The sequence below is a fragment of the Homalodisca vitripennis genome, chromosome 4 (assembly GCF_021130785.1).
Source record: "Homalodisca vitripennis isolate AUS2020 chromosome 4, UT_GWSS_2.1, whole genome shotgun sequence".
Lineage (NCBI taxonomy): Eukaryota > Metazoa > Arthropoda > Insecta > Hemiptera > Cicadellidae > Homalodisca > Homalodisca vitripennis.
The window spans coordinates 32,276,924-32,297,663 of NC_060210.1; the positions used below are offsets into that span (position 1 = coordinate 32,276,924).

Below are 20,740 nucleotides of genomic sequence, written 5' to 3' on the forward strand. Positions count from 1 at the left end.
TAATTTTACACTTACTTCAATTGTAATTTTGAAAACAGACCACCCAGAGTTCAAATACATCGCAAATATGCACGGTAACGAGGTACTGGGGCGTGAGCTGCTGCTGAAGTTGGCCGACTACTTGTGCGAACGATATCTGGTTGGGGACGATGAAGTGACCAACCTTATCAGCTGGACACGCATCCATTTAATGCCCTCTATGAATCCAGATGGTTGGCAGACTGCCACAGAGGCGGTAAGTTTCTATAGATAGGCAGATTGTAACATGCTAGAGATGTTTAAATGAGACATAAAGGACGTTTAACTTTGTTTGATAACATTTTGAAAGATCGAAGACAAATTTATTAAGTGGAATTACAAAATAAAAATTATCATTAAAAAACATTGTAACATTAAAAATGTTTGTGTTTTCTACAACACAAAATTTAGATTTACTAATTATTTTACAAGACGTAATTATTTTTTGCTTTAGCAAAAAGTTATGAAAGTTGATGTAAATTCTAAAGGAAATGTAAATTTTACTTATAAATTAATACTATAATTTATATAAGCAAATTGTATGAAATAGTGATTGTAATTTAATTTTTGTTAATATTCTTCTTGTTAATTAAATTACATAGTATGTTCTTTTTTACTTATAAAACATAGAAAAATTATTTAATAAAATCATATTAATATAAGATTAGGATATATAATTGTTATTTACTGTATCAAATATGGTTCTTTGTATAATATTAAAAGTAGTCATTAAGACAAAAATAGAACTGAGTCCAATCTAAATATCTAGACCCACAATGCATGGCATGCATGTCATTATTTTTGTAGGATTAATCTGGTAAAGTCTGATATAAACTTCAATGACAATATTCAGACAAATACAGTTTTTTTGTTGTATTAGGATGTTTATAAACCACAAACATTTTTTGTCACCAATAATAGACCATCACCATTCAGCTTTATGGAATAATAGACAAAACTGGTACTGACTTTTAAGGGAGTTAATTGTAATGTTTACAGTTTAATTTGTATCTGTTTATCCAAAAACTCTTGGAATGTCTCATCAAGTTTTAAAATCAGTGGTTTACAATAATTAACAAAAACTGTATTAGGTGGATACATATACCCTCATTTAGACTGTCAAAACCCTATTTGAAGAGAATACTAATATAAATAAGTTATAATTATTATTAAATTGTTCATATAAATAAGATTATGAAGATAAAACTGGCTTGCTAAAATTGAATTGAGCGGGTCGTAGAGAAAAGATGTTAAGTTTTACCCCATAATATCAATGTTCAACTTCAAACTCTTTTATTTTAGGTTGTGGAATTATGGGATATGTCTCATTTCAAAGTTATGATGAATATGATTTCTTTAAGAAATGTACATGTCGAATAATAACATGAGTTACAAAAGTTTTTGAAGTTCTAGTCTTGCATTACAAAGTCAATCATCTTGATTCAAAGTGTTAGGTTTTCATATTTAGTCATATCAATTAATCAAATTTTACGCATTAATATAGTTTTTACTAATAATTAGAATTGTATGTTATTTAGAACTGCTCTTTGCCCACCATTGTCCGATACCATTTTTATTATAAGCCATCTATTTCCACTTATCTTTGTACACACACACACACACACACCCACCTGCATTCCAAATCTATAGTGGTCCGATCGTCACGTGGTATGAGGTGACTTCTGCCGACCAATCAGGCGTCCAGGACGCGGACAAGAAAAGCTCCCCAAGGCATCTCTCCAGTTCTTCTTAAGACTCCGTCTCGCTAGGTTGTACGTCAACACCAGCTTTAACCAAGTTCGGGCCGTGTCCCTCTGTCTTGTCTCTTGTGAACCGCAAGCCGTTCTATGGCAGTTAACAGTCCCTTCGAGCCGGACATTATTTGGTTAACGAGCCAAAAGTAACTTTGTCGCAACGTTTGTGAGGGAACCGAAAACAGTGTCAAGTGAAGGTGGAATCTTCATGGTGGAATCTTCATCCCTCAGCAAGGACTCCACCAGCGCAACGTTCCTTGGAATCAACCCAGGTCGAACTACAATCAACCCAACTTCATGTGTATCAGACAATGGACGGTGCAAGGTAACAGTGTTTCATCATTCTTATTATGGTCCTTCGCAACTAAAGACAATCTTCTTTTCAACCAAGATTTAAAAATCCTCAACTAATTCGGACATTTTTGGACAATTTAACAGAAGAAGAAAATCATTTTAACACTTGTATTTGCTCTAATTGTGTGCCCTTTTTTCTAATATTATGTTTTGTGATCTCATTCGTATTTTTATTTTTCCCAAACAACTAAGAGTTATTCCTTAGAAAATCAATGTATGGGCTCCACCTGCTCAGCTATCGAAGTATGAGTTTTTAAATGTTAGACATTTTATTGGTCCTTCGAATAATTGCGGTCCGCCAAGCCGGATCTAACATTTCTTTGGGTCCTTCTGACCGGATATTATACACAAAGTATTCCTTCATTGAGTAAAAAGGTCATCAGCCAGTCTTGAAGGTGGTCTTTGAATGCTTTTCGATTCCATGGAAGCTAGTTAAAGACTTTCCACCCAATGTATGAGAGTTTTCTGCTATATTGTGTGATGTGGTGTGCTGGAAGGTGGTAGTCCGCTGCTCTCCATGTGTTGTAGAAGTGGATATTTTCCCCTCTTGTGAGCTCTGTCTGGTCTATACAGGCAACCACTGTGTAAAGGGTGATGACAGTCATAATCCTCAGTGATTATAGCCCTCTCTACAACTCTGTGTTGGAGTGAGGTTAGCCAGTATCATAATAGTCTTTTTCTTGAGAATCAGTATTCTATAGCGGTTCTGCTATCATGTTCATCCCTATACAGCCAGGCCATATCTGATGTGTGATTCCACCAAGGCATGATATGTAGCTTTTGCAGCCTCTTGCTCAGCTATTCACTTGCTGAATTCTAATCACTGCAAAAATTCCAGATCCAAGCTTTTTGCTTAGAGTAAACATGTTCAGACCAGGAGAGATTGACATCTATTGTTTTGCCAAGTAATTTTGAACGGTTTAAGATGCCAAAGTGTTGGAAGTTTAACATTATTCTTATGGAGATGCAATTAAAATGGCCCTTAGTACAATCGTTAGGTTAAATTGAACCATAACGTAAATTTGGTTTTATTTTATTGTGTCAGATATCAATACATGCATAGATTGCATATTAGAGGATTTTTGGCAAGTCAGTTCAAAGATCTACATCCTAGAGTAAACATGTTTCAAAGATGAGTTTTAATTTCACTTTTGTTTACTTTGCTGGTTACTTTATGATGTGTGACACAATAATGTAAATGAGATTATAAAGCAGTGAGAATTAAAGGTATTTATAGTCTGTCTCAATTTATTTCTTAATTGGAATCGATATAACTTGTATAATATAACCAACCAAAATACACCCTCAATTCGGAAGCAAATTTAAACAGACTAAGGTTTAACATGTTCTGTTGTAAATTCTGAAAGTTAACACTAATATTATTTTTTTTACTTATTTTGTATAGATTAACCATAATTCAACAGAAATCTCAATAATGAAACATTGTATAAATAAGATGAGATTGCATTACAAACTGTTTTTTTTGTAAGCATAAAAAATTAATGACAGCATAATTTTGTCGTCCTGCACTCTAAGAATAACAAAGATACAATGTTTTTTAGAAAAGCTGGCTATTCCTAGAAAATTTTCGTAAAGGAGAATATTAAATCAAACAACATAAGCTGCTATTAAAATCGGTAAAGATTGTTTGAAATTATATTGTAAATATTGTCAAATAAACAAATATTTTTAATAAAAAATTTTAAAATTTGATGTGGCAATAGTCTGATTAATTTTTAATAAACAATATATCGCAAAAAGTACTAGATCTGCCGGGACTCGAACTCAGGTCTCTCACTTGCAAGCGAGAGAGCTGAGTTCGAGTCCTGTTGGAGCAAGTACTTTTTGTGATTCAATGTTTATTGAAAATGATATATATATATATATATATATATATATATATATATATATATATATATATATATTACATACAAGAAATAATAAAATGTTTAAATTCTAGGGAACCTAGTTTTCTGATACAGTTTTAAATTGAACCATTAGGTACATGATTATATTTTACTGAAATTTACTAAAGCTAAATGTTTTCTTTTTAAGCAAATATTGGGACAGAATATGCATTCCTGGTTAACCAATTGGATTCACCGCTGGACAAAGGTTTATAACTTTTTAAACTCTAAACATTTGTAATGGCATAGAAAGTTTCAAGTAAGAAACCGAACAAATATGAATAATTGACAAGTAATGTAGATGCATGCCATGTAGTTTGTGTTGGTTGTATTTTAGACTGATAAATATATTTTGTGTTTAGACCTATACCTTTCTAAATTATTTAACCATTTAAGTTAGAAAATATCTATTTGGCATACTTTTCAGGTTTTAAAAACATTTGTCTTCAAAATGATGAATATTTTAATATTACTTAACACATTGATTGCGGTAAAAATAATTTACTGAATATGAGAATGACGGAACCATACTAAACCCTTAAACAAACAATGGCATGTGCGGTCACTGGCGACCGTCACCCTTCCCAGTGGTGGTCTGTGGTGGTCGCCGGTGACGTGTTTATTACATAAATATGTTTTATTAATTTATTAAATTATTTATTTTACTTAACAGAGATTAAAATTAATCAAGTTGAAATAGAATTCAGTTCTACAGAGTTAAAACTTAATTTCTTTTAAATGTTTTGCCTCTAGAAACTGTCTGCCACTAATATTGCTGGCTCACGTGCAGTTGTTGGAAGGATGAGCATGTGGTGGAGTAATTAGTCAAAAATATTCAAATACACACTACATCTACGTACATGATGTATACATTAATCGTAAGATAACAAAGCTCAGGTAATAGGTAACATCCAATTTTTCCAAATATGTACAACTCCTTTTATATTTGTTTATCTTTAAAATCTACCACCCACACATCATGTATATTCTCTTTGGTCCTAGAATACCATATAGCTAACCATTTATAGATATATTAACTCTAATAATATAAGTTTTTAAAGACTAATTTCATCAATAGTAAACTTTTCTTAAACCATTTCATGCAGTTTTATAAGTTTTCTTGGATAGTGAGTATCCTTATCAGTTAATATAACAATTTCAATTTAACTTAATTTGACAATAAAAGTATAAAATTTGTAAAACAATTCATAACAATATAGATAATATATCTTGTGTAATCAATACAATTTAACAATCTACAGTTGTTATTGTTTAAGTAATATATAATAATTTGATTAAAATAGCTAATATTTAATGACAAATTAATACTATTTTCATATTAACAAATATTTGCTATAGAATAGTTTATAAACTATTGCACTTTATAAATTTAAATATTATTTCATGTTACAATTTTTATAATGGGGATTTTCATGTTATTGTGCTGTTTTGAAGGATCAAGCAGTTATATTTTAAAACAAATATTTCACTAAGTCTACCCTTGTTATCAAATCCTTACAGGATTACAGCATACTTGAAACAACATTAATATGAACAAATTTTAACAAAGTTGTCAATATACATAATCAGGTGATGTGTGACAGGGTGGGCTGGACTACATGGTGGGGAGAGCTAATAACAACAGTGTAGATCTCAACCGCAACTTCCCAGACCTGGACCACATCATGTTTGGCTATGAGCAGGCCCATATCGACCACAACAACCACCTGCTGGCCATGGTCGACAGACTGAAAGAGCCGGTCAGTGTCTGTCCTCATTTTCTAATAGCATCCTCTGTTATTTGACATTAAAACAAGGATTTGTGTTAGCTATAGAATTGGACTTGCACCTAAAATTTTTATCACTAGTCACAGTGTATCAGATACATTTGTGGTATAACTAACTTGTTTTCACTTTATCATGTACTTTTTTCATCACCAACATAAATGATATTGTTACACTATAAAAACTGCTATTTTCTATAATCATCAATAAATGAATACTTGTTGTTTTCTCACAAACATATAACAAATAATAAAAATTGCACAATATATTTTATAATTATTATTTATTATAATGAATTATTATTACATGTAATATAAAATATTTATAATTTATTTACTATTACTAATTATTCAATATGTTAAATTTAATTTAATTTATAATTAAATACTATTTATTATTAATATTACGTATTTATTATTGTTAAATATTAATTAAAGGGGTGATATGTGTAATCCATTGGCCTAGTTTATGATTTGTGCAGTTTTAGCATGGACTGTACGCACAATCACAGCTCAATATCAGATTTGTGATGTACTATTTAGCGGTAGTTTTGATTTATTCCAGCAGATTGTGTGTCAGTACACTTTCTACAGATCTTGTGAGTTGTAGTCATGAACAGTTGTAGCTGTAATTGAAAAATATTATATTTTTAAGCAGTTTTAGTTGATTGCCAGTTTTGCTACTTGCTCTGTATGGTGCCTAAAATTACAGTCTGCTCTTCTACAATATTACTGCTAGTATATAATTCCATTTTATTACTATTTTATTATTCGCTTGTGGGAGTGATTACTATTTTGTTCTGTTGTAAGGCTAAAGGCTAACTTATAAAATACAAATATAATAAACGAATGCAGTGGTCTCGGTAATTCAAGTCTCGATTGTTCGAGCTTCCATGTAATTTGAGGTACTACATGGTGAATGAAAAATAAATAGAGCAATAAATAATACTCAGTGCCTTGAAGTTATGAACATGTAAGAATTATGAGGATTGGGCAGGCCTTTCAGTAGGGCGTATAGTTCATTATGTGACTATATTTTCCTCCCTCGTTTCCCCTCTCACTCCCCCACGGCTGGCAAAGGTTAATAAAATCTGACTGCGTCTTAAAATAACAAAACGTCAGTCTGTCACTGTCAGATGCGTACTACAAGCTTACACATAAAGTTGCTAGGGTGGGAAGGGTTGATTCCATGTGAATGTAGAGTTACGGTATAATTCATCTTCCTCTTGGTGCAGCGTCTGGATTCTGACGCTGTTACAAACTTAATTCCTGAAATTTGGAGTCATATTCATCTGAAGAGATAAAAAAAATTGGTGACGAAGAAGCTCCAAATGAGCTTGTTACATCGTTTTGACATGAGAGACACCTAGACCACAAGATATAGTGTAATATAGGAGAAGAGGTATTCTCATTGTCTCATCAGGTGCACAATTGAGAGGTGTCACTGTCAGATGTACATTACAAGCTTACACATAAAGTAGCTATGGTGGGAAGGGTTAATTCCTTGTGAATTTTGAGTTAAGCTCCTGGTCATCGAGTTTGTTAGAAGACAAGAAATGGATCAGACAGTTTTCCCAGGTGCGCGCACATGGAAGTACAGCACTAGACGAAGAGAGAAGGTGGGTTGTGTGGTTTTGCTTTGGGGATGCACTGACTTAGCTCATGTGTTGTGATATGAATACCCTGTCACCTCGCTAAATCTATATCTATATCTCCTATAATTCACATATAATGTATGTATATATATATATATATATTATATATATATATATAATATATATATATATAATATATATATATATATATATATATATATATATATATATATATTTGCAATAATATGTAATGTATATTTGTTTAGCTGAACAATGTGATGTCACAAAACAGTCTAGAGAAAACATGAATGACATAGATCAGCTTAGATTAAAAGATCTCGTTTTCAGGTTCTATCTGGCATTAAACTTGATACTGTTTACAGATCCAACCAGAGACGAAAGCTGTGATGCGACTGATCATGAAGGTGCCCTTTGTGTTGTCTGCTAATCTACATGGAGGTGACCTAGTTGCCAACTACCCTTTTGATGCTAGCCGCTCTGGCGACCTCACTGAATATTCTCAGAGCCCAGACGACCAAACATTCAGGTAAATACTTTTGTGATGCTGTTTGTTTCAATCTCAATAACAAAATTATTATTAGAACCATAATGAGTAATTGGACATAGTATAAACTATTATACTTACTTTTTCATCCGAATTTTGTGTAAAATATCTGTAGTGTAAAAACACTTGTGTAATTTATTACTCTTAATGGTATCATTAATATGAGTATATTCATATGTATAACCATGTCTGATCTAGTGTTCATGATATTATAATTTTTATATACATATATGAAATAGATAAAGCATTTAACAGATATTGGAAAAAATAAGATGTGTAATGTATTACATTCTAAGAATACTTATGAGACTGTGGTTGTAAACTCATTCATTTTTACCTCATTTTCAAATAAGTATGGCATATTTGAAGCAAAATTTACCTTGAAAGTAATATGATGTGGATACGTGTCGCAGCTGGATATCTGGAGCATAAACACAATATGCATCTTGCAAATAATAAATATTGTCAGATTACTTTGAAAATCATACATAGTTACAAAGAGAAAACCCTACTTACTGTGCTACTTTTGTTGGAGTCTATGTTCTTACTGTAAAATAACTTAAACATTACTTAAAACTACTAAAATTACCTAAACACTCTGTTCTACCAACTGACAGTTGTAAAATGTTCTATATAACTTGTAATCATTATAAGGGGAACTGAAAGAACATTATGTGATTAAGTGAAAACAAATTTTTGTCTCAATTGTAAGATGAAATAAACAAAAAAATCATAATAAAAAATTAAATAATTATCAATTTGACCTATATGACATGTTTTCATGTTCAAGAAATCTTCAATTGTATATTATTATATTTACTATTTTAAAAACCTCACCTTACCTGCTCTGATATATAGGAAGGGAAATTCTACATACCTTAGTCGGGGATTAGACCACTTTCACATAGTTCAAACAGCTGACAAACCGAGACTAATAATTTTGCAGATAAGAGTGATAGTGTTAACTTTGGGACTATACCTATAATTTTAATTTACATATTTAAACCGACACTATAATAATAAGACAGTTAGTTAAGAAAAAAATAAAATATGGTGGCTTAAGCTACTCCTTGAAATGGGGTAATATAAGCCAGACAAGAAATGCATGGTAAGTTTATATATATATTGTCCACTATGTTTGTCATTTAAACTCATATCAGTATTATTCAGTTCAAAATATTGTCACAGATGCTGTGACAAATTGTATACATATCTTATGTTCTGAGCAATTTAAAACTTTACAGTCATTATTTAGCTCTTAGTCATAGCAAGAGCTAATGTTTTTCATACATTAAAATTCTTCTATGCATATATTGAACATACGTTACAGACACTTGGCCCTGGCATACGCGACTCACCACTCAGATATGGCTTTGGTCGATCGACCGGGCTGTGGAGACGGAGGCTACAACTTCGGCAAGCAGGGAGGTATCACTAACGGTGCTGCCTGGTATAGCATAGAGGGAGGTAAATATCCCATTCTGTTTGTTATATCCTGTAAAAGTAATTAATTTTCAGACAGAACTATATAAAAAGTTGAATATTCAAATATATTCCAAAATCAGTCATGTAGTTATTACAGTCATTAGAAATACCCAGTGTTTAAGTTATGGTCTATTCCTTATCTCTTTTCATTCTCAATGCTCATCACTTAACTTGTATACTACTGTACAAAGAAGTTTTACTATTAACACGTTAATATAATTATGTTTGCACCGTTTTCTATCACACACCCTAGTCAAATGTCACAGCACACTCCTGACCCTACTGGGCCAACCAAATTAATGTAGCCAATTTGCTGCAGGAAAATACTACCCAACGTCCTTTTAGACTGTAATATTTAAAGTTTGTTGTGATCAAGTTTTCCACATTATCTATGTCTTGAAGTTCAGTAACAACATTACACCCTACTTCGGAAATCATAGCAGGAGCAGTTTTAGAATTGAACTTATAAAGCTCTCTAAAGAAATCACCTTTTACTCCCTTTCAATGTTACTATACGAGTATACAAGGTAGGAATGCCACACTACGTATCGCATGACAGGCTTCACTGAGGTTGTATGCAAAATTTTAAGACTGCAACTTATTTTAATTTTGGTTTATTGAATTAGGTTTCATAGTAGTGTTTAAATAATAAACGTTCCTGTGAGGTATGGAGGGTACTACAATGCAAGAGCGCACCGAGATCAAATCTTGTCCCTGACTTTTGTTATTGATATTTCACTGCATTGTATTTTTATAAGCTACACGTGTAAATACGTCACATGTTAAAATCTTATTTGATTTTGTTCAGCTTGTTTACACATTTATTTATTTTGCTATCATGGTTACCGATAAGACCAATGTAAAAAATATTCGCTATAGCCCAGCCAAATCCCATAGAGTTACATGTATTATCATTGAACTCAGTGTTTCTTCTGTAGAAATAATGCAAAATGTCAAGTCTATAGATCTGTTCTTTTCCAAGATATCGTGCACACAGATACATAGACATGAAATGAAATTTTCCGGCCCCACGAGTGGTAAGCATCGCTAACACTCAGCCAATAAGTGTTAATCATAACACAGTATACAAGTATGTGGTCTGTAATGTTTACCTCTCTTTGGTCCATGATGTGTCAATGACACCACTCCCCTGATCTCCATTGATATGTGAGTGAAATCACAATTTTCAATGAATTATGGAAATGTGCAAACAATCATCATGAGACAATGCATTAAACGTATACAGATTATTAAAATGCAAATTTTAGTTTTATTTGTTTGTTAGTTTTTATGATTTATGTACTGTAAGCAGTGGATAATTTCTGATCAAAATTATAATATTTTGCTTTATAACTAATGCTACATTTTAATAATATCTTAGTTTGAACTAGTGATGGGCTTACCTGTTACTTTTCCATAACAGGTCTACCTGTTACTTCCACTTAAGAGACCTGTTCTTTCTTAACAGTCTTATCTGTTATTTCTTAACAGGTCTTATCTGTTATTTTGGCTAATAGGTCTAATCTGTTATTTTTACTAACCGGTCCGGGCCTGACCCTGAACTAAACTGTTCCTTACCTGTTATTTCAGTTCTGTACATATTACATAAATTGAGTATTCCAAGACAGAGAGATACAAATTACAATACTGTTCAATCCTATAAATTAACAAACTAATCACTCTTGGACTTTTAGCTAATTGGTTAATATTTATGAATTTCAGCTATGTTAATAAATAAAACACATGATTCAATGATTCAATAAATCCTTTTATTTAACCATGTCACACACACAAATGAGATGATTAACTGACATTGTTAATTTTAAATATAATTACAAAAGTATTTATTAGTTTTTACAAAAAATGGTACCTAATTTCTCAATACTTACATTAATAAATGATAAAAATATATTTTAAATTTGCAAAATAGTTAAACATAAATAATTAATAATAATAACTAATTGCTACTCATCAATACTGTAAAGACACAATAGAAGAAATGGTGAAGAATACATAAATAATAATAAATCAATAAAAATGAATAATAATAACTAATTGGTATGGTACATATACTAACGAAAAATATTTTAAAGTTATAAAATATGAAACGGTGGACAATAAATATATAATAATAAATCAATAAAAATGAATAATAATAACTAATTGGTACATACTAACAAAAATATTTTAAAGGTATAAAAATGGGTGGACAATAAATTAATAAAAATGAATAATAATAACAAAAAACTTTAAATGTTGGGGACCAATTTTTAACGATTTTGGAAATGAGTTCTTCCTCATCATAATCATAAGAAGATTTATTTCTCATTTCCATCAAGTCATCTGGTTTATTATGGAGGAATGAGGAATGAATGAAACTCAACTCAAACCGGTCCTAGTCCTGAACAATGGAAATGGAATGGATCAATACTAGAGAAATAGAATGAAACAGAAGAAACTAGAAAGAAAGAAGAACAGCCTACCCAACTAGTGCTGCAGTCTGGTGGCCAGATAGAAAACTGGGACCTGTTATTGAGACCTGCTTTGCTGGCTGGCATATGCGTGGGTAACAGATAACGGCCCGGACTCCCGGTCGATAGGTCTGTTCTATTCTGTTCCGTTCCGAGTCCCACCAGTCACAGTTCTCGGGACCTATTAAGACCTGTTAAGAGAAACTGATCGATAACAGGTCTACCTGTTACTTTATTTATCTGTTAAAAAATAACAGATCCGTTATTTTGGACCCATCACTAGTTTGAACTAACTTTTAAATGGTTTTATATAACAATAAAAATAGTTTTAAACAACAGTATGCAAACTGCAAAGTTATATGTGCTTTATATGAAAGATCTGTTTGAGAAACTGTAAAATATAATTTAATATTTACGTTACTGTTTCAGGTATGCAAGACTTTAACTACTTGTCTTCCAATGATTTTGAAATCACTTTAGAACTTGGCTGTGACAAATATCCAAAAGCTGACCAACTTCAACTTGAGTGGGAGAAGAATAAAGATGCTCTTATGCACTTTATGTGGCAGGTTTGTACGATACTTTGCTTATACTTTTGTTAGAGGTTTTTAATGTTTAAGGTTTTGTAGGTGAACTGTTGTGCTTTAGTTTATTCATTTTTAAGCCACTGATCTAATTAGTAATGATAAACGTGTAAAACTACTGAGTTAGACCGTGTACCATGTGTTTAATATATACATATCGGCAATGTAAGTTTTTATTAAACTGAAACAGCACCTTTCTATAGAACAGTTAATGGAAAAGATTTATGCTGCATAACCTGTGATCTGGATTGTGTTTGTGGACAGGTGCACACCGGAGTGAAAGGAGATGTAAGAGATGCTGTGACTGGTCGACCACTACCCAACAGTATCATCCATGTCAAGAATATAACAGCAGGGCAGGAATCTGATATCAAACACGACATTACATCAGGTAACTTTATTCGTCTGTCTAAAACTACAATATCATGATTTTATGCTGTACATCTTACAGATACAGATACAGATACAGATATACTTTATTCATGATCATTAAGAACAGAATATGTGTCAAATCAAATGTACAGAGAATAAACATATAAAATACAAGTCAAGCATCGGTATTTTGTCTTCTTGCAGCTTCAAAGTACTCCTTGAGGTTGTAGAAAGGATTTTGTTCAAGCCACTGTTGAAGCTGGTGTTTCAGGGTCCTTCCTCTAAGACCTTCGAATTGTCTTGGTAGGGAGTTGAATAGTTGACGTCCAATGTAAGATGGTTTTTTTGTATAGAATGTGGTGCGGTGGGTTGGCAGATAGTAGTTTCTTGCTTGTCGAGTACTGTAGCTATGGATGGCATCACATCTAGGTAGATCAAGGTTGTCAACATGAAGAGTAACAACAGCTTCAATGTATAATGCCACCACTGTCCGTATTTTGAGAGCTTTAAATGCTTCACGGCAGCTCCTCCTCCTCCCTTGGTTGTAGATTAGCCAGGATTCGTATGGCTCTTTTTTGTAATACTAAAACCCTTTTGAGGTTTCCTTCAGATGTGCCTCCCCATAGGACTAGACCATATCGAATGTGGGCTTCAACTAGTGCAATAGTAGGCTGTTCTAGCGATGTCAAGGCCTCCCAACATTTGCATACGTCTGACTACGTATATCCCTGTCCCAATCTGGCTACAAAGTTTGTTGATGTGACTTGTCCAAGCTAGATCAGAGTCTATTGTCATTCCTAATAGTCGTGCTTCCTGTTCCAATTTTATGTTGGGTACATGTGGTACAGGTTCTGTCCTACGGCTAAAATTTAAATTGTATGGACTTTTTTAGGATTTATTTTTAGGTCATTTTTGTCAGCATATTCAATTGCTTTGTTAAGGTTGTGTTTATGTCATCAGAAAGGTCTTGAGATAGTTTATTTTTCACTATTACAGTAGTATCGTCAGCATACATGACACATTTGTTCTCAGTGCTGTCCATTTATGAATTTAGGAAAGTCATTAGTTTAAAAGGATGAACAAGACTGGAACAAGAATTGATCCTTGAGGTACACCCCTTTTGACTGGCAGTGGCTTTGATGTAACTGAGCTTTTATGTTTGTTTTGAATTTGCTGTACTTCCACTCTTTGAGTCCGGCCTATTAAATAGGTCTTAAACCAATCCAATTCTCTGTGTGCCACTCCAAGAGATTCGAGCTTCTGTAGTATTAACTCATGTCCAAGGCAGTCAAATGCTTTCGAATAGTCGAGGAGAATTGCTGATACATAATTTGAGTCTTCTAGCTGGTCAATAATATATTCAGTTATATCTGTTAAGGCAGTGATTGTAGACCTACCCTCAAGGAAACCGTGCTGATTGTTGGTAATGAGACTGTGGTTTTTTAAGATGAGACATCAGCTGAGAAAGTACTATTTTTTCAAATATTTTTGCAAAAGTTGAGATGTTTGATATTGGTCTGAAGTTGGCAATATCTGTCCTTGGATCCTGATTTATGCTTAGGAAAGATTCTTGATTGTTTTTAGGGATGAAGGGAATTTTCCCTGTACTAAAGATTTATTTATTAGGTAGGTCAGCGGCACAACAACAAGTTCCAGGGCACAGTGTTTTACAAATTTTAGCTGGAATTTCATCTATTCCACAGGATAGTGATGGTTTCAAGGAATGTATTACATCTATAACTGTTTGTAGGTGTGATTTCGGTAAAATGAAAACATACAAGTATGTTGACTAGGAGGAGTTTTAGGTGATATGAGGTTTTTTAGAGCTTTGAGGTTTTTGTAAGGTTTTGTCTGCTATTTCAGAAAAGAAGGTGTTGAAGTAGGATGCTAGTTTATCAGGTTGTTTTTCTGGTTTTCCGTTAATATCTATAGTCATCAATTCCATATCTGTTGTCTTCTTATGTTATGGACATCCATTTCAGGACTAAACAGAAATCGTACCCTACTCCTTCCTAATTATCATCTAAGACTTATTGATGAACATTAAATATATACAGGGTGTAACTGAAATACACCGACAAACTTCAGGAGGTTGTTCCTGAGGTCAAAACGAACCAAAAAGTTCCTATAAATGTACTGTATGTCCTAAAATGCATCGTTTCCCGTCTGTAAGTATTTAGGCAGTATAAAAATAAAATGATATTTTGGGTTAAAAAACTATAAACATGATAATTAGTATTAAATTTTAAAAACGACATTGTAACAAGCAATCTACATGACTCAACTTTCATGGTTTAAACAGCTGAATATGTTTTCATGTTGAGACACAGCTGATTAGAACAACAATGAATTCAGATAAGTAAGTCATTTCCTTGTTTATTTTTGACAAGATATGATCTGTTACTTTCACTTGTAGAAACATTATTAGTCGATAGTGCTCTTATTCTATTGAAGATGGCAGGTTACCCATTTAGCCATCGAGCTGACATGATATTTATGTATGGAAAAGCTAACGGTAATAGTCGCCTAGCATCCCGCCTGTATTACGAAATCATTTCCAAATCGACAACAACCTACTCATTCAACATTTGCTGCTGTTTTCAACCGACTTCATGAGACTGGCACTTTGTTACCTTCTACTGCAGACCGAGGTGTACAGAGACAGCGTAGAACTCCTGATTTGGAAGAAAACATCTTACAGCGAGTAGAGGAAGATCCAGGCGTAAGTACTAGGCAGTTAGGAGCAATACTCAACGTAGACCACATGACAGTATGGCGAGTTCTACATGAGCAGATGTTATATCCGTACCATTATCAGCGTGTACAAGCCCTTGGTCCAGCTGACTTTCCATTACGTTTACAGTTTTGCCAATGGTTTTATCAGCAAGCTAACAACCCTGGTTTTACATCATTAGTTGTGTATACAGATGAAGCTTGTTTTAATCGAGATGGAATAACCAACTACCACAATATGCTTCAATGGGCTGATGAAAACCCACAAGCCATTCATGAAGGGAGACATCAACAGCAGTTTAAAATAAATGTTTGGGCAGGCATCATTGGAGACTGTTTATTAGGTCCTTTTGTATTACCTGACATACTAAATGGTGAAAACTACAGACATTTCTTACAACACGAATTGCCTGAAATTTTAGATGATGTTCCCTTGGGTGTGAGAGAGCACTGTTGGTTCATGCATGATGGAGCTCCAGCGCATTTCAGACTAGATGTCAGGCAATTTCTGGACCAAACTTATGGGGAAAGATGGATAGGCAGAGGGGGACCTGTATCATGGCCGCCTCGGTCGCCAGATCTAAATCCAATCGATTTCTTCCTTTGGGGCCATTTGAAAACTCTAGTTTATGAAAGACCAGTTAATACCAGGGATGACCTTTTACAGCGTATCACTGCAGCCTGTAACACTGTAAGGAATACACCAGGAATACTTGAAAGAACTCAGCAATCAATGACCAGACGTGTTAATGCATGCATCGCATCAAATGGAAGGCATATTGAACATTTGTTGTAAAGTGATCCCTAATATTTTGAAATAAATGTTGCTCTGTTAAGTTATTCCGTATTTCATAATAATGACAGCTTAAAACTCTTTTGTTTATTGTGAGATATTTTTGTTTAATGTGAGATATTTTTGTTGAATGTTCTAAACAATTGTAGGCTACTGTAGTTTTTTGAAACAAGAAAAAAACTTGTAAATGTGATATGTTACTAGGTTAAGAAAGATGCCATAACTTTTTTTATTTCTTGAGCGATTTCAAAAAATGAGGTACCGTTCGTTTTATAAATAAATTTATATTTTTTTTATATTCTAGTAAAATTTTTTATACAAGAAGTAGTTTTTGAGAAATTCACCATCAAAGATTTTAACTAGCCGCCATTTTGAATTTTTTTGAGTAAAGATTTTCAATTTTTTTTAAATTGACAATTTTTACTAGATTAGCATATGTTGAAAAGTTTAACTTTGTACCTTTAATGGTTGTTTAGAAAAAAAATTTAATGTAATAAACACAAACAGACGGACAGACGGAAAACGATGCATTTTAGGACATACATTTATAGGAACTTTTTGGTTCGTTTTGACCTCAGGAACAACCTCCTGAAGTTTGTCGGTGTATTTCAGTTACACCCTGTATACAACGTGTATCAAAATTAATGACCTGATTTTAAAACTCAATATCTATTGCTAAAAATGTACTATAAAAATAATATTTATTGCAAAATACTCACAAAATCTTATAGTTTTAGGTATGTTATTACAAATTTTCTATATGTCCACCAGCAGCAGCATGAACAACATCCAGACGATAGCTAAATTCCTCATAAACCTTACACAACGTATCTGCGTTCACAGACCTTATTGCGACAGTTATTCTGTTCTTTAGTTCTTCGATGTCATGAGTTAGAGGGGGAACAAACACTTTTTCCTTCACATATCCCCACAAGAAAAAGTCGCATGGGGTCAAGTCTGGTGATCTTGGAGGCCAAGAATCAAGAAGGGCATTGTCTCGAGGTCCCGTGCGCCCTATCCAGCGGTGGGGCAGAGTGTTGTTGAGAAGCTGCCGAACATTGTTGTGCCAGTGAGGCGGAGCTCCATCCTGTTGGAAAATGAAGTCACCAGAGTCTGCCTGAAGTTGTGGGAAAAGCCAATTCTGCAGCATTTGAAGATAGCTCATTCCATTCACAGTGTCTCCCTCAAAAAAGAAGGGACCGTATACTTTTTTACGAGATACTGCACAAAAAACGTTCACTTTTGGTGAGTCTCGTTCATGCTGAATAACGTCGTAAGGTTGTTCGAGTCCCCACATGCGCACGTTATGTCGGTTTACTTTACCACTAGTATGAAATGTTGCTTCATCACTAAAAATTAATCGTGATAAAAATGTATCCACTTCCATGTCCTCAAGTAGAGCATTACTAAATTCAACACGTTTCCTTTTATCACCAACCCGGAGAGGGTGTTCTAATTTTAGTCTGTATGGTTTGTACAGCAAATGACGTCTTAACACTCGCCAGACAGTCATGTGGCGTATGCAGGCATACCCAGTTGTCTGCTTGCACAGCGAGTAGACGTTCATGGACTGCGCTCATATGTTTGCCGAACTGTTTCGACCATTTCGTCAGAAGTGCGAGGTCGGCCTGAACTTTTACCTTTGCACAAGCACCCTTTCTCTTCAAATTAGCGATACCATAGACGAATGTTTTTAGGTGAAGGCGGATCAATGCCGAAACGACGATGAAAAGAACGCTGGACCGAAACAACTGACTCATCCTTGGCAAACTGCAACACACAAAACGTCTTTTGTTGAGCGGTCACCATTTTACTTCAGACTGACTGGAAACGAAGAAGACGCACTGACCGACATCTAGCGGTGATTTTATGAAACTTTAGGCCACGCCCATTCCAAATACACAGCTTTGCCCGCACGCCTTATGTTTCGTAATAATTATTACCGTACAAAATCAGGTCATTCTTTTTGATACACCCGGTATATTGGTAATCAACCCTTCCGCGTTTCTTTGGTGTTGTGTCCTCAACAGTCATGTTAACAAAAAGGTTTGTTGCTGACCTATCAGTAATTTTACATTGTTGTAGTAAACTGGCTGTAGTTGTGTCCATACTTCACTGAATATACTATACTCGAAACTGCATATTCATCTCGTCTTTCAGTAACTTCTTTGAGCTCTACTGAATGTGGCATTGAAATAGAACTGCCCAAACAGTAATAGCTCTTCTGCATACAAGCATTAATGCATTAGTTTAGTTTTTTGCATATAACTCTTCATACAGTAAATAATGTTCTAAAATGTATAAATATTTAAAAAAATTAAAAATAGTAGCTATTGTGTAAATTTTTCTGTAGTATATAATTTTTATTTAGTCACTTTGTACATGTAAAATGAATTGTAACATTTAACTTTGTTCATATTTGCATAGTAATAAATTGTTAGTTGTACATTGTTGGTTAGTCATTTTTTACAATAACATTTGAACTCTGGGGAATATTTGGAATAAAATTAATTAAAATATTGAATACTTTTATTTCCAATATATTTTTTAGCATGATTGAAAATTATTCTGCAAATCTCACAACACTGGCTGAATCATGAGCAGTTTTATAGTGATCCACTGGAGGGATAACACAAGAAAATGGTAATATCTACCAAGTGTAAAACAGAATTTTACAGCTAAGAGGAGCTGGTAACAAGTTTATAACTTTAAATTATAGAAGCAATAAGCCTTGGATATCAAGTTTAGCACATTCTTTCCAGAAGCAAATTTTAAATTTAAAGATATTGTAAGTAACTAAAGCTTTCAATAAATTCAATAATAATGTGTAGGTTTGCCTAAAACAAAAGTTCAAGCAAAACTCAAATTTTATTATTTAAAGCAATAATTTTGGATTTGCTTTTAAGCATATGTCATTTAAGATTTTACAAATTATGATTACCTCATCAAAGTTATACTTATGATTTACCCTTCCCACGCCATAGACGGATATACTCGTATTAGAATGATAGACTGACCAAAAACCAAACACGATTATATCCGATATAACACATTATGTCTTTTGGAGAGTTTTTTAGTTCAAAAAAGGCCTTAAAAATGGCAGGTGTACGTTCCATATTTATCGCGGTTGGCAAAGAAGTATTTATATGTAACCTTCACTCCACAGCAGAGTATAACATAATTAGGGAACTTTTCCTTATGTAATGCCCCGGCCCAAATTTACACTAGTCGACATCGACACGACCGTTTTAGACACGCGACTAAACCAATCCTAGCGTGTACCCAGAGGCGGATCATGGTAAGAGAACAGAAAGCCATTTTTGACGCATTACATTAATTAAAGACACTTAATCTCTACTCCAAAATTATCCCCCAAACCCTAGCATTGGCAAACGTTACATAAATGACCTCCTAGCACAGCTCGTCAAACACCCTCCCCTGACCTATCCTAACAACCTACCCACACATCGTCATTATCTAATTCATATCCAGAAAATAATTACAACCAACACTACACCAAAAAACCAACAACATATAACTAAAATATACTCATCCCCTTTTGAACACCACAGATAGCCAACAAGGTCACCGGACACCGTCCTGCTCTGGTCTCCACCTGACGAGACTGTGTCGACTGTCCCTGCACGACTCTGCCGCGTTACCCCTGCTGACCTTATCATTCCCCTGCCCTTTGCCCGATTCCCCCTTTCTCTCTGTCTCATACAACAACTCATCAGCTGCTCCCTGTTCACTGGGTTACCCCACCAACATAAAATAACCTGTGGTGAAAATCACCATACTTATATTTTACTATGTTCAACCTCCACAATGAATTACGAGTTAAAGAACCAAGTATTGACACGGGTTTCAAGAGTTAATTCTCAGAATTGGCATTCTTGGGCTGGACCTAGAATCTGTTCTCTTGTTTAGGTTAAATGACCTTTGTATTATCATACTGTACCATACATGACAATTTTATTTGTTTTATTCCATAAGATAATTAAAAAAACCCGTTTATGTTGAGTGATCATTACAAATGCCAATGTTATGGTAGTTCATGATGGGGACTACTATCGCCTACTGACTCCAGGAGAGTATGAGATAACTGCACAACAAGACGGGTATCAGCCACAGACACAGAGAATTGTTGTGGTAGAAAACCTGCACCAGCCTGCCCAGAGACTGGACTTCAAGTTGGCACCACTACCTCCAGTAAGACATGTTTATATTAATAATGATAGAAATAGCACATTGTAAACTCACCCATGCATGTTTTATGCATTGGTTTTGAAGAGAGAAGGTGCAGAAACACTTTATAAAAATGA

The 20,740-nt window shown here is 33.8% G+C and overlaps 1 protein-coding gene across 8 annotated transcripts in view; it reads left to right on the forward strand.

The window, feature by feature from the left end:
• LOC124359123 (carboxypeptidase E-like) overlaps positions 1–20,740 on the forward strand; it is a 52,285-nt gene that overhangs the window by 23,981 nt on the left and 7,564 nt on the right. For 7 of the 8 annotated variants that reach the window (XM_046811589.1, XM_046811593.1, XM_046811592.1 and 4 more), the window contains 8 exons: positions 39–235; positions 4,182–4,241; positions 5,638–5,793; positions 7,796–7,959; positions 9,308–9,444; positions 12,363–12,502; positions 12,782–12,908; positions 20,470–20,627. In XM_046811589.1, the coding sequence (XP_046667545.1) occupies positions 39–235; positions 4,182–4,241; positions 5,638–5,793; positions 7,796–7,959; positions 9,308–9,444; positions 12,363–12,502; positions 12,782–12,908; positions 20,470–20,627 (1,139 nt within the window). The remainder of the gene's footprint in view (positions 1–38; positions 236–4,181; positions 4,242–5,637; positions 5,794–7,795; positions 7,960–9,307; positions 9,445–12,362; positions 12,503–12,781; positions 12,909–20,469; positions 20,628–20,740) is intronic. The other variant, XM_046811595.1, reaches the window with a different exon arrangement.